The sequence below is a fragment of the Opisthorchis viverrini genome, assembly GCF_000715545.1.
Source record: "Opisthorchis viverrini unplaced genomic scaffold opera_v5_95, whole genome shotgun sequence".
NCBI lineage: Eukaryota > Metazoa > Platyhelminthes > Trematoda > Opisthorchiida > Opisthorchiidae > Opisthorchis > Opisthorchis viverrini.
In genome coordinates, this window is record NW_008751752.1 from 733,408 (window position 1) to 747,830 (window position 14,423).

Sequence of the window (14,423 nt, forward strand, 5' to 3'; positions counted from 1 at the left end):
CACATTCGAGAAAGAAACCGATTACGACCCCCTGCGGAATTTCAGAATACACCAACAAGTACATCCCGTACGAACTCCAGCCGGTAAAGTCATGCAAGCCAGCACACCGACCGATCGAAGCTCAGGGTCCAATGGAATCAGATACGACGCACCGGTAGGTCCGCAGCTTGATTCACTGACCTTGAAGCTAGTTTGCCACTGGCCACACAATGCGGTAGTGGAACACAGGGTAAAACCAAGACAAGTGGATGTGGATAGGCTCAGTAAAGCTCAGTAAAGTTAGTACAGACGGAGTGTGCTCAGACACACGACGGTTAGGCTGTATTGGAGAGGTAAGACTGCCGCACACAATGATGATGATGATGATGAGGATGATGATGATGATGATGAGGATGATGATGATGATGATGAGGATGATGATGATGATGATGAGGATGATGATGATGATGATGAGGATGATGATGATGATGATGAGGATGATGATGATGATGATGAGGATGATGATGATGATGATGAGGATGATGATGATGATGATGAGGATGATGATGATGATGATGAGGATGATGATGATGATGATGAGGATGATGATGATGATGATGAGGATGATGATGATGATGATGAGGATGATGATGATGATGATGAGGATGATGATGATGATGATGAGGATGATGATGATGATGATGAGGATGATGATGATGATGATGATGAGCATGATGATTTTGATGGTAATGTTGAAGATGAGGATGAGATGTTGATAGTAGTGGCAGTGATGGTGATGGTGATGAGATTGATGACAGCAATGTTTTCAGTGACGACCGGAGGGACGATGGTGGTTCTATATCCCTGGAGACTTGCATTATCGCCCATTACTTGTGTTGTATTCAGTTGTGAGAAAGAACGCAAACTAACGAATAACCAGCGCTGACGTTTCACAAACTGAGCTTTGGATGACCGACTGCCATTTTGTGAACTTTCTAAAGTGCGATAAGTTTTCGGATTTTTACGTCTAACAAAGAATATTCCAAAATTTCACACCTGATAAGGTGTAATCACTTACTATTCCGGCAAACGCGACGTTTTGGAAGTGATTTAGGTCCCTACACATTGAAAATTTGTTAACTAATACACGAAAGTTTAAATTTATTTCCTCAAAAGTCGGAATAAATGTCCTACATAAATTCAACAAGATATGTATATTTTTTTATTTCAGACGATTTCATTAGAATCGTTCGACACAAAAAGTACCGATAGGCACGTAATGGAAAACGCATCTAGGTTCCGATTATTTTTGTCGACAGTTTTACAGCAATAAAAATTCCCTCATTCGCATATCAATTTGTTTCTCACAGGGGCTCACCTGAACCTCTCGTCTGTGATATCCTTTAGCGGAATGTGCTGTACAAAGGCCATCTCATGTTTCTGTTGGTATCGAGATATCGCAGTATAAAGGAAACTACTCACAAGGTCATAGTTTGGGTTCAAGTGGAACACCAGTGTAGCAGAAACTAGAGAGGTGAGCCTCCCTGATAAGCCCCAAGAAGGGCGATACCGGTCATGGGCTCTTGAATGGTTTTCAGCAACCTTGTGAGTAGTCTTTCTGATAGTAAGGACTTGCTGTTCCGAGGATTTTTCCACACGTCAGGTTGCCATACAGGAAACCCGTGAAATTTTCAATGGACATTTTGTCCTGAGAGACAGACGTAGCACGTCATTTGGAAATAGCCGGAGGATCACAGAAAGCTAACTGTGTGCCGTGTGAGCGTAATGGATTTGAAGGTCTAGGTCTCTCTCAACCAATCACGTTTCATAAGCAATAATCCGATAGGGCAACTTGAGGCTAATTGTAACTGTCAGACTGAGTGGTTGGGTGAAATTCTAAGAAGAACCTATCAGAATAAACCCTCAGCTTGCAGACCAGTTATCTACGGCTTGAGAATATATCTATGCTTGAAACCGAATTCATAACAGATGGGTGACCGGTTGTTTGAATAGATAGATATTCACTGTCGATCGTCAGTGAGGCTAAGGGCCAAATAAGTGGCACATTAACAAAAGAGTACGTTTTCAAATTATTCAGACAAAAATGGATTCTTTAAAAACTGTTTTTTAGATTGATCTACGTTTTCATCTTGTCCTAGTCGCAAACCAGGAATCTCGCGGTCTTTCGTTTGATCATCCCCATAATTTTCCGCCTCTAAGTTCTTCATTTGAAGGACCAATCAGAAATGGATCACGTGGCATGTGTGGCAATCAGTCAATCGTGATGAAATTTGTTGCTGTCCCATGACTACCAACCGGAAGACCGATGGTTTAAAGGCTCGGATCTCTATGCTAAATGCATTATTGATTGTTGCCGGTAGGAACGAAATTGCCGTACATAATCTCTTGGCTTCTGAGCACAGCGTTACGTTAATTGCTCAGATGTGGTGAGATGGAACACCAACCGCGTTAGTAGTAACAATCAGTAGAATGCCTGGGTTGTATTTTTCCTCTTGTGAAGTAGATTGGCCTGCCGTTCAGTTTAGAACATTTGTCTCTTCGAGAGAAGATATAAGAACAAGCTGTTGGCAACTCACTACTACATAAGTCACTTCTGTCTCAGTGGTTTTATTGACCTTCAAAATTTAAACAAACCTATTTAATGCTAAGTTTGATACTACAGCATTGAAGTAGATCTAGGTTCTAAGAACAAATGTACTATTTTTACGGATGGAAATCATGTGCCCTCAGCCAGTTCCAATAAAAATCTACACAGTTCATCACACTGTTCTGCCTTCAAAGCAAAGACTACGTATCTCATCCGTTGGGCGTTCAACCATCGTTCAAACCGGAACGTACCTATGAGCCACCGAAGGTCCATTTCGATGGGGTGTCGACCTACACCAAGGAATATATACGTGAGTTCAAACCTGTTCCCATACGAGTTCACCGAACAAACATCCTCTATCGCTTCCTCTTCATCAATAGCATCCACTAACGTCAGTGAATGTGCACCGTTGTAGCTATCGAATAGGTATGAGGTGACACATGAGGTATTCACTTCAGCGGTGGTGTTTAGCACTTCGATAACAGAATTTAGAGTAGTCCAGAGCGCATAAATTGAACGGACGTTGAACGGAGGAAAAACTTCGGATGCTGTGGACGTAACCTGAAATTCCTAACATGTGCTCGGCTGGAGATGCTTCAAAACGTGGTCAGTGTATACCTAACAGTTGGGGGTTAGCAGGCTAAGAATAAAACTCTTCCCTCCCCCTGTTATCTTCAGAATAAAGTTTATCTCAAATGAACACTGAGTTGTAATTTGGTGAGCCACCTTTACATTCTGTTTCCTTGTTATTCATCCTGGCGCACAAATTTGTGACTGGCTGTTTGCTAACACGGTGCGTTGCCACTGTCTGCTTGCAAGGACTTATCAGGGCAGGCCATTGAGTGAACACTCACCATGCTTTAAGCCAGTTTGCGTTACGGCATTCGAATGGGCTATCTTTCGCCTCAAGCGATCAGCTGGACTGGAATAATTCACCTACGGCTAAGTGTGCATGCATGCATGCTTGCGTGCGTGCGTGCGTGTATTAGGTGGTCAAAACAAAAATGTTAGGTTTTGCACACTTGTTCATCTTCACGAGTTACAGCACACCGCTTGTTACTACGCTTAATCAATCCTCTAGTTATGGAAAAACGGTCACACCGACTGGAATGATCTCCACAATACACACCTTGGCCAGTCACTAAGCACAGAAAAGGTAGCGGAAAACGGAATTCAGGAAGACAGCTGTCCTTAGGTGGTGTGCTAATCGAATGAAAACACGTGGGTCGTGGGAATATCGCATAGTAAGTAGGCTTTGTTAACCCGGAGACCCTAATAAGTACTCTAAGAAGAATGCACCTTCAGTCATCGGGACACTTGAGAAAGCATGATAAAAAGGTAGCTCCAGTAGGTGATTGTACCAGCAGAAACTCAAATATAAGGAATCTGCAAGCGATTTCACCGTGCTCACACCAAATCGCCGCACTACCGATTTATTTTTACAGAAGGCGGTATTGTCAAAGATTTAAGGATTTCACACCAGTCGAATCCCTTTATTACATCTACAAAGATGTAAGTTAGGTAAAGTACCGAGAAGAACGACTGTGATTGATCTAGCTGAACCTTCTGGCAACACTTTGACTATCTATTTTAAAGATCTTCAAATTAGTTCTGGTATTGAACGGTGGGAACATTTCTGGAAACGGTGTCTGTACCACTTATTGGAGCAGTCTCTTTTTCGGCAAGCATGCGGTCACATGATACAGACCTCTGTCTACGCACTGTGTAAACATACAGTAGACCGTAGACCAGTAGTGATTGTACTAATAATGATCCAGCTATGATGGAAAGCCGCGATTTGATTCGGTTTAGTCAATACCCTTGAGTTTTAGTCGTTGGGCTATTTGGAGGCTGGATATTCACGGTTCAAAGGGTGTTTGCTAATTTCACTTCTGATCTAGGTTTAGTAGGCAATCTTGAATAGTATTCACATCAGAACACTGTTAGGAATCCCTGAATAAAGGACAATGAATGTGTACCACCCCGGACTGAGAGTTTTTTGAGTGTTCTGGTGCTCAGTGCTGTTATTAAAAGAGATGGTGTCCCTCGACGTGAATGCATACGGTCTTTGCTATGATTGCCGTGCTAATCTATCACGAAGTGGGAGTACATTGATTTCAGTGTCAGCTAACTTTAAACCGGGTGACTGTAGGCATAGTTTGCTTGGTGCCACTACCCGAACTGTATGCATCCTGGCTTCAAATTAGCTCACGTTGTTCCGTGAATCACCTTCAGTATACCCCTCAACATCGCTATCGACATCCACAGCTTTATGTCATTTTTAACACCAATGCTTTGCTGCGATACAAGCAAATTTTCATTGTGAAGAGACGAGTAATAGTGCTAATTTACCACAATCGTTCAAACAGTACTGGATAGACACAAAACGCCATTTCAGCTATGCGGGCAACCTAGCTAAGTCTTTTAAAATGTCTGTGGTGAATAGTGTTCAGTTTCTTCCAGCTACAGCACGTTTCATTGTTTCGTTCTTGAAAACAATGTAGAACTGCGCTCCCACATCACTACATATGACCGAATCAGTGCAGGGGTGGTTCGGATTAGATCACTTAGCTTACCGTCTCTAAGATCCCCCGCCCATATGTAAACAAGTTATGCTATCACAATTCTACAAGAGACAGACCCAACCTTCATCGCCGCCAACCCAACTTCTAACAACTGGCAATTCACCGGCATTTGGTCTTTATTATTACTTGTGGCAATATAATTGTACGCAGTATTGATCTAATTATTCCATTACCTTATTGGAATTCTCTACATTGCTTTTAGCAAGACAAGCTGAGCGACTACCTCCAGCTAAACCGCCAATAAAACGCATGGTCGAGGGGAAATTCATAGGAGAACCAACATACAAATGTAAGCAACTGCACATTGATCTATCAGTTCAGTTATATTGTAGTTCCAAGCAGAGCTTCATGTCCAAAGTCTCTAGAGTTGCAGCTCATCGGTTTTCAAACATGTCATACTCAGAACTCTCCAAAATTTTGTTCCAACTTTAAGGGGTTAACAGTTGGGGCGAGAAAAACTGGGCTTTTGTGTCCCGTCCACAGACTCTGTCTTTTCGCTCGCGTCATTCATGCGCAAGACCTTGACCAAGATTCTTCGAACTTTTCAAATTGAAACCAAAAACTTTGGGCATGGTATAAGGTTGTAACCTTAGGTAGAAGCTGTGCTCGCTAAGAGATATAAACTGTGAATCCACTGACAGAGGTGAGGTGAATCAGTCTGAAAAGCAAGTGCATGTGAGACATCGGGCAACACCCACTAGCCAGGGGGGCACTCGTTCGCTAGGTATGGCAAGGAACAGGCCTTTGTGTCGCAAAACTTATGATTGACTTGTGGGTGCATAATATTGAACACTCGATTATCCTTTGTGTGTGTGGATGGATCATATTTGTAGTAAACAATGTGTGTTGTTCACGTCGGGGCTCAAAACACAGAAGCTGATCAGAAATTGACCTCCGAAATGTTTCTTCCGCAATATTTCACTACTTGTTAAGCGTAAGTAGTGTAGTGTGACACAGTTCACGGCGTGTGCAATCGCTCGTCCTCATTTCAGACGCGTTGTTCAGGTCTGGGGCTCAAAACACAGGAACTGATCAGAAATTGGCCTCCGAAATATTTCTCTAGCAATATTTCACTACTTGTTAAAGCGTAAGTAGTGTAGTGTGACACAGTTCACGGCGTGTGTAATTGCTCGTCCTCGTTTCAGAGTGGGTTGAGCGACGAATATGTGTTTTCAATTGTATAGGTTATGCCACTCCTTAACAAGATATAACTGTTTTTGGGTGATTAGACCAAGTCTTGATGTAATTCTATCCTGCGCACTGATGAAAACTATCCCCAGCTTGAATGCAGGCAAATCGAAACATAACTAGGTGAATTCGGTTGAAGTGCAGTTAGGATATATATGCATAGTCGCTTTTTTCCGTTTTGTGAGTCGCCTAAAGCATTCTAAATGCAACACAAGGCGTTGAGGTCTAACCCACTTTTTCCATAAGGTGACTAAAACAGCTTGTGGTGACGTTGCTTGCTTGGTTATCCATAGAAAACTTGCATAAGAATTTCACAGTGTAAAGCGGTACGACAACGTTAAGCGGTAGACAAAGAATTAACTCTACTAATATCATTTTGTGAACAATTTTCCCGCAGCGGATTATGTGAAGTGGGACTTGGAAGCCAGACACCCACACGTTCAGGAGGCCTATAAACCACCCACGGAGCCGTTCAAAGGAGTGGCCACATACACCACGGATTACGTACCACATGAGTAAGTTCATCCTGTGTTGTACATCGCACCCACTTATACCAGTTTTTTGCGAAACGGGTTGGTTCTTAGACTCGATATCACACAACCACTGTGTCCCATAAATCACCTATTCCTCTTTCTTGTACCTCTTTCACTTTAATCCGTGTCTGGATAAGATGAACGCAAACAGTGAATGATAATCCTCAAGTGACCCGACTGGCCAAAGATGCATTCATCACAGAATCTATTTCGTACAGTTCAGATTCCCTCCCTAATTGAACACATGACCTCAAAATGAATTCGATTAGAGTCTATTTCGTACTTGAACACATGACCTCAAAATGAATTCGATCTGTTGAAAACGTCTGAATGGAGTGAACATTACGCGCCAATCTGTTATGAGAGAAGCTTCAGGTCTCAGGTGTCTCCAGATGAACACGGGTTTCCCCACAAAATCCCGTCCATCGCACGAGTACTGCTCATTGTTAGTGTAGCCATTGACCTTGAACTAACCTTGAAGCGGCTGGGGTGGCTTTTTCACTTGCTCCACCTATCCGCCCATTCAGCAGCGAAATTCGCCGACTATTCTTACTGTTGTCTAAGTATTCTGACACATTCGTAGGCCTGCAAATACTGTCCACAGCTGGAGGGAATGTACATTTAAACGAAAGTTTCTGACTACTTGTCAGTATTCAGATGCTTTTTGAGTTAATCAACAGCTCATCAGGCTGAAAACCGAATCTCAAGGACACAGTTTAACTCATCTTCAAACGGTGCACATCTGGTTAACTTGTCTTCTAGTTTTCGGTGGAGTGCAACGACACTAATCCCGTCTTGGGGCTCATCAGGTAGGCGCAGTACCCGAGTTTCCGTCGACCTTATGTTCTACTTGAAACCAAACTGCACGAAATTGCAAGAAACTTGCAAACTAATTTGGTTTTGCGAGAGACTCACCTGCAACCCAGCTGAATCTCCCGTTTATGATGTTTCCAAGAACTGATTATCTAGTGCGTTCGATCAATCCAAGTCGATTATATCATGGCCCAAATTGTGGGTAATCTTGTCTGGCTTAACAAATAAATACATCAGTTGAAGTTCGGAAAAAATTGATCAGTTCGAAGGCGACATCAATTGACGTTCGGAAAAAATTGATCAGTTCGAAAGCGATAAGTGAGGAATCATTCTACTTTGAATTGTCCTGTTCGTCGGTCCCACTACGGTCTCATTCGGTCATTACCGAATAGGAGGTGGTTGGTTCATTGCACAGTATTTTTCCGTAGATTCTCGGCAATTTTTGGTGTTTTGCAGGCGGAATTGAACACTTGTGATAATAAAAGCTAGAACACCATAACTGTCGTTTCCGTGTTGTGTAAATTTCCGAGATGAATTGCAAGTGACGTGTATTTTGTTGATGGTATGGGGTGATTTGGATGTTTCTGATTGACCTGTAAGTGAGTTCAGTCTGTGACAAAAAGCCGAGAAGCATTGCTCAACTGCTTCGTGCTTGTTAGCAGTCGCCATCAGGGAGATTCTTACTTGCAACCTTTGAGTTAAAGTCGATAAGTAAGCCATGGTCACGATCTAGTGTTCGATGGTGAGGTGGACTCGCAGGTAGACCGGATGTGGCGCCATTCATCCTCCACATCACGTGTTCGCGTGCTGACTGGCTGACATTTCTGGTCATGTATTTACTTGACGATACTGCAGAGAGAATTGTGCCTGAAAACCCACACTGGTTGGATATCTGTGTGTCCTCTGGTACCGCATTCAGTCCAACCTAGAGTATGAAACATGACACGCTTTTGCCAGTTTCCGCCAGCTAAAAGTGACGGCGCGTTGACGACTGGGTCTCCCTGCGGCCTTACTATTCGAGTACAACGTCGGCTCTCTCATCGGTGGACACTGAACTGAACTGCGCGGACAAATGACACTTCCTGGTTCCCCAGACTGAGGAAGGGGACTTGGTTGAGGTACCCCACCTTGAGCCTATGACTCAGAAGTCTGACGTAGGGTTTTGTTCGGCTCCCCGATTCATATAAAATTCACATAGAACTGCATACTGTGGCCTCAAATGAAACCAAAAGTACCAAACAAACGCTGTGATAGAAGAGTGGTTTTTAGTGTCTTACTCGTCGCCAATGTGTACACACTGCCCCGGTGCAAACCGATTGTGGAGCGATGTCACAAGCTCCGTATGGCTGAAGCGACCAAATTATTTGGTCGGTTCCTTTAGCTTGTGTATCAACGGCATCGATCCAGGATTACACAACGCTCACTACCCAAAACAACTTGACCGAACACTACTTTAATGAATCGTTCAGCTGTACCATTCTTTCGGCGCTTAACTGTTATGTCACCAGAAGGAACCACGAGGGCTTGGATACTGCCTGGTTGCCCAAGCTTAGATAGAGGAAATCGAGAAACAGAGGTCAGGTCCGAACCAGGGTCAGTAAATTTGCTCTCTGACCAATGAACCATCTCACCCCCATTAGTTCTATAAGGTTGCTGAAAAAACTTCGATCACCTACCATCGTGTCGGCCATTTATGGCTCTCATCCGGTAGGCCCAGCCTCCCCGAGTTTCTGCTTGAACAAAGACTTACACAAATGGAGTTATATGCTATCAAAGAATCATTGTCAAAATTATATATAAACAGTGTTTAGTTTAGAAAAATACCTTGATATCTTGAATGTCCTTCCAACAGAAAGAAGAGGCCGTCCTTATGGAGGACATCCGGTTGAAGTCTCTTGCGTACAACAGATTTCACCGGTAGGCAGTCTAGCCTCTCAATGATACCAAGCTAATTTGCAGATAACTATCCACTATTTAAGCGCTCCGTTCTCAAGTAATCCTCCTCTGCTCTGATTGGTGTTATCCTGCACAATCTCATCGAAATGGAGTAAGCTGTACAGGTGACAGCACGTGATCTGGTGGACAGGATGTTAAAAGTATCTAAATAAGCCTCGCGTCTCACCATAGGGTCCTTCTGACCCCGTACTTTTGGCTAGTAAATTTGCAAGATAAAGTTACTACCCTACGTCAGTGGTGTTCGAACGGTCATTTTATGTTCAGATTGTTTGGTGATGTAGCCATGTCAAAGTGATTATGGAGTACTGGTGTAACGGTGGATACTACTGATGAAGCATGCAAGTAGTATGTGGTTTTCTCGTAATTCCGCCTCGCGTCCAATGGAAGGAGAGGTCATTTACGAAGCTTGTGAAACTTCTTTGCAGCGTTCGTCTTTAATTGCATGATAGTCAATGAATATCTACGAAAGTTGAAGAAGACGCGTTCAGCTTTTGAAAACAAGGTGCATGTAAGACGTTTACTTTCCTGTCCAATAGTTTGCAACTGTTTAGTTGGTTAGTTGATAGAAGACTCCTGGCGGAAGGATTTCCTCCTTTCACTTGTGTCAGGTCCTCTCACTATCCACTCTTATCTATGACGATGAGGACAGTGGCAAAAAATTGTCCAATTCCAACTTAAACTCTTCACGCTCACCCCGACACTTCTGAATGCTTCCACTGACTGTCGTGCGAATGCACCTTGATGTGATCAAATGTCACATTTACCATTTCTTATGTTCCTCATCACTTCACCCCATTGTTGGACTACAAATCAACACGTGGTTTGTATAGAAAACATCCTAATCCCATAATTTATCGACTGTTTAAAAAAAACTTACTTCGTTGTGAATAATACGTCTAGGGTTTTACAACCCATTCCGAGTCGCTTGTAGTGGTACCGACAGTACTTCTCATGTACCAAGGCTTAGAAACTAAGGTCATGTTCCAAGTCTAGGCCATCATGAGATCATGTTGACCAACCCGCGAAACCCTAATATGGACAGTAAAATATTCAGAATGTATAGTATCTTATAATACACTATAAAGCATGGAATAGCAAAACTTGCGATGATATTAATCAACGATGAATAATATAATATACAATATGTAATACAAACACAAATGTATTATAATGTATGAGCAGATGAGACAGGCTTGGAACAGCAGTTCCGAAGATGTCCTGAACACTGAATAATGTCAAGGTCAACTGTAGAACGCCATCTTCCCAATCCTCCAGGAAAGCTCTTTCAGAAACCAGCGACTTAACTAGCTCGATTGAGTTGCATTCAATTTGTTCAGCATTCCGCCTCGCGTCCAATGGAAGGAGAGGTCATTTACGAAGCTTGTGAAACTTCTTTGCAGCGTTCGTCTTTAATTGCATGATAGTCAATGAATATCTACGAAAGTTGAAGAAGACGCGTTCAGCTTTTGAAAACAAGGTGCATGTAAGACGTTTACTTTCCTGTCCAATAGTTTGCAACTGTTTAGTTGGTTAGTTGATAGAAGACTCCTGGCGGAAGGATTTCCTCCTTTCACTTGTGTCAGGTCCTCTCACTATCCACTCTTATCTATGACGATGAGGACAGTGGCAAAAAATTGTCCAATTCCAACTTAAACTCTTCACGCTCACCCCGACACTTCTGAATGCTTCCACTGACTGTCGTGCGAATGCACCTTGATGTGATCAAATGTCACATTTACCATTTCTTATGTTCCTCATCACTTCACCCCATTGTTGGACTACAAATCAACACGTGGTTTGTATAGAAAACATCCTAATCCCATAATTTATTGACTGTTTAAAAAAAACTTACTTCATTGTGAATAATACGTCTAGGGTTTTACAACCCATTCCGAGTCGTTTGTAGTGGTACCGACAGTACTTCTCATGTACCAAGGCTTAGAAACTAAGGTCATGTTCCAAGTCTAGGCCATCATGAGATCATGTTGACCAACCCGCGAAACCCTAATATGGACAGTAAAATATTCAGAATGTATAATATCTTATGATGCACTATAAAACATGGAATAGCAAAACTTGCGATGATATTAATCAACGATGAATAATATAATATACAATATGTAATACAAACACAAATGTATTATAATGTATCAGCAGATGAGACAGGCTTGGAACAGCAGTTCCGAAGATGTCCTGAACACTGAATAATGTCAAGGTCAACTGTAGAACGCCATCTTCCCAATCCTCCAGGAAAGCTCTTTCAGAAACCAGCGACTTAACTAGCTCGATTGAGTTGCATTCAATTTGTTCAGCATGTTACCACTGAGAAAACGGGAATGTTGTTTAAAAAAACACCGTTATTTGAATATCGTCCTTAAAAAAAGCAGGGATTTATTGCAAGCAACTTTTGCCTCAGCTGCATTAGTGTACAAACGCTACTTCAACGCTCTTTTACAGGATGTCTCCGACACAGAGCTGCAAGCCCAGTCACCAGTACATTGCCTCAGGGACTCCGTTCGATAGCATATCGGACTATCGTGACGCATACCGACAGCACCCGCTAGAGCGGACCATGCCGATTGTACACAAGGACTGTGTGCAAAAAGCCGGTGTACCCATGGAGGGTGTGTCGACACATATGCGAGATTTCGACTGGAAAACAGGTCGTAAGTTTCATGCACTAGTGAATGCCAGTTCAAATCATTTGCTGGAAACGGGCACTTTGCCAGTCTGCGATAGCCACCGCTTGACGGTAACGTGTGAGAGGTTCGTGCTTCAAATGTGAACATCTTTCAGTTATCAATATAGCGTTTATTGGTTTCTCCAACAACAAATACCCAATATGGGATACATCTTTTACTAGTTTCATGAAATTAGGCAGACTTTGATATCGACAACTTTGTGAATGGTAATACAGCGGTGATGCAGTGGTTGAGAACGGATCATTTTCAAGGGCAATGTCGGTCAGCTTTAGTCGACTGGTTCAGTGGCCGCTCCAGGTATAGCTTCTAGCATTGTTGAGGCGATTTCCAGACACCCCGTATCCCGTATGCTTGTCAGTCTCACCCCACAACACTATCACCTCCTTTGTTTTACGGAGTAAACTCCATAAAGTTCCAGTAATTCCAAATACAGTCATCTGGCGAGAGGGTTCCTCAAACTTGCGTTAGTTTATTTAATTCACAATCAAAGTTGTCAAGATTGTCATTCACTCTCAGGCAACTAGAATCGGTTTTACGGACCATGCTCGACGAACCTGTGTGTGGGTTGGTGTCAGCGAATCCGTAATGAGGCAGTTGGGAAGCGCGTTTTCGGTTGTGCAACGGCTACTTCCATTAAAGTATGTGTCCAGCACCAGAAGCTGCGTTGGTTGGGACATGCGTTACGTATGCCGAACCATCGTTTGCCGAAGCGAGTGCTGTTTTCCATGCCCAATTCAGAGTGGCGTAAGCAGAGAGGTGGCCAACCCTCGACTTGGCAGAGGAGTATGAAGGAGATTACGAAATGCTTGGGTGCTGTCGGTGCTACTCGCCTTCCAGGTTGGGGACCGCGTGATCCTCACTGTGCCTGGTTGGAGACACTACAATCTATGGCTGCCAACCGATATCAGTGGCGTTCTTGTTGTCAGTTTCTATCCCGATCGCCTGAGTGAATGTCTGGAGGTATAGGCACCTCGGAATGATTGTGGTAAGCTAGCACCAAGTTCTTCCCCATCCACCGTTACTCTTTTCTTTACAGTAAGGCTTTCAAATGGATCATGGTTGTACGGCAGTGAAGCATCGGTGTTGAACATTGATGTCATGCTGTCGATGATGATGACAATGAAGATGATGATGATGATGATGATGATGATGATGATGATGATGATGATGATGATGAGCTCCGCAGACAATCAACCAACCATAGTGTTCATCTGATTGGTTGTGTCAGGGGAGAAGCCCTTGCAGAGAGGACCATTTGGCCGTATTCCAAATGACTTCCTTTATGACATGCACAAACTACAAGAACTGCCCGTTCAAAGAACACATCAAATCCAGTGATACTCGATTCGGATAGCGTGGATACGAGTCTGCCTAAAACCGATTTCGGGCTCTTTCTCAGCCTTTATGAACATGACGTCTCAGCCACCTGCTTTCCAACTATGTCTATCACAAATAAATACGGCTCGATTTTCCATCAGTCCCCGGATTTTTCAAACCATGGGTATTTTCCAAAGTGAACTTAGCAAGTGTTAAGTGGCGCTGACCTCCTCGGAAATAATGCTATTCCTATCAGGTTCGTTTTTCGACCCTTTTGTGGGCTTCCGAGCAATATCACAATGTACGTAGACCTTCACTGTCGTCAGCGTTCAAAAAAGCTAACAGAACTGACATAAAACAGTTTCTGTTCATTGTACCAAGATATTCGAAGGTGTTCAGAGTGAAAGCATTCTGAGACTCAGTTGCTGGCTTCTCTGGAATGAACGTGAATCAGCAACAGGTAAGCTATCACTCAGTGACCTACAGAAGCTTGTGGAGGATCTGTAGTCGAAAGAGATACGTGATCGCCTTAAATTTGAAAAGGAGAAACTGTTTGGTCTTCCATGCAGACGGCAGTTTGGGATGGTGACAACATACTCAAGTCTTGCTTGATAAATTAAAAAAAATATCTGTAGTCGAAATACGTGATCGCCTTAAATTTGAAAAGGAGAAACTGTTTGGTCTTCCATGCAGACGGCAGTTTGGGATGGTGACAACCAACATACTTCTTGCTTGATAAATT

At 43.0% G+C, this 14,423-nt stretch overlaps 1 protein-coding gene across 1 annotated transcript in view; it reads left to right on the forward strand.

Annotated features, from left to right (window-relative positions):
* Positions 1-34: 34 nt before the first annotated feature.
* T265_13725 (hypothetical protein) overlaps positions 35-14,423 on the forward strand; it is a gene marked incomplete at both ends in the record, with an annotated part of 19,405 nt that continues 5,016 nt past the window's right edge. The window contains 4 exons of the mRNA XM_009170198.1: positions 35-154; positions 338-725; positions 6,758-6,875; positions 12,120-12,328. Of these exons, the coding sequence (XP_009168462.1) occupies positions 92-154; positions 338-725; positions 6,758-6,875; positions 12,120-12,328 (778 nt within the window). The remainder of the gene's footprint in view (positions 155-337; positions 726-6,757; positions 6,876-12,119; positions 12,329-14,423) is intronic.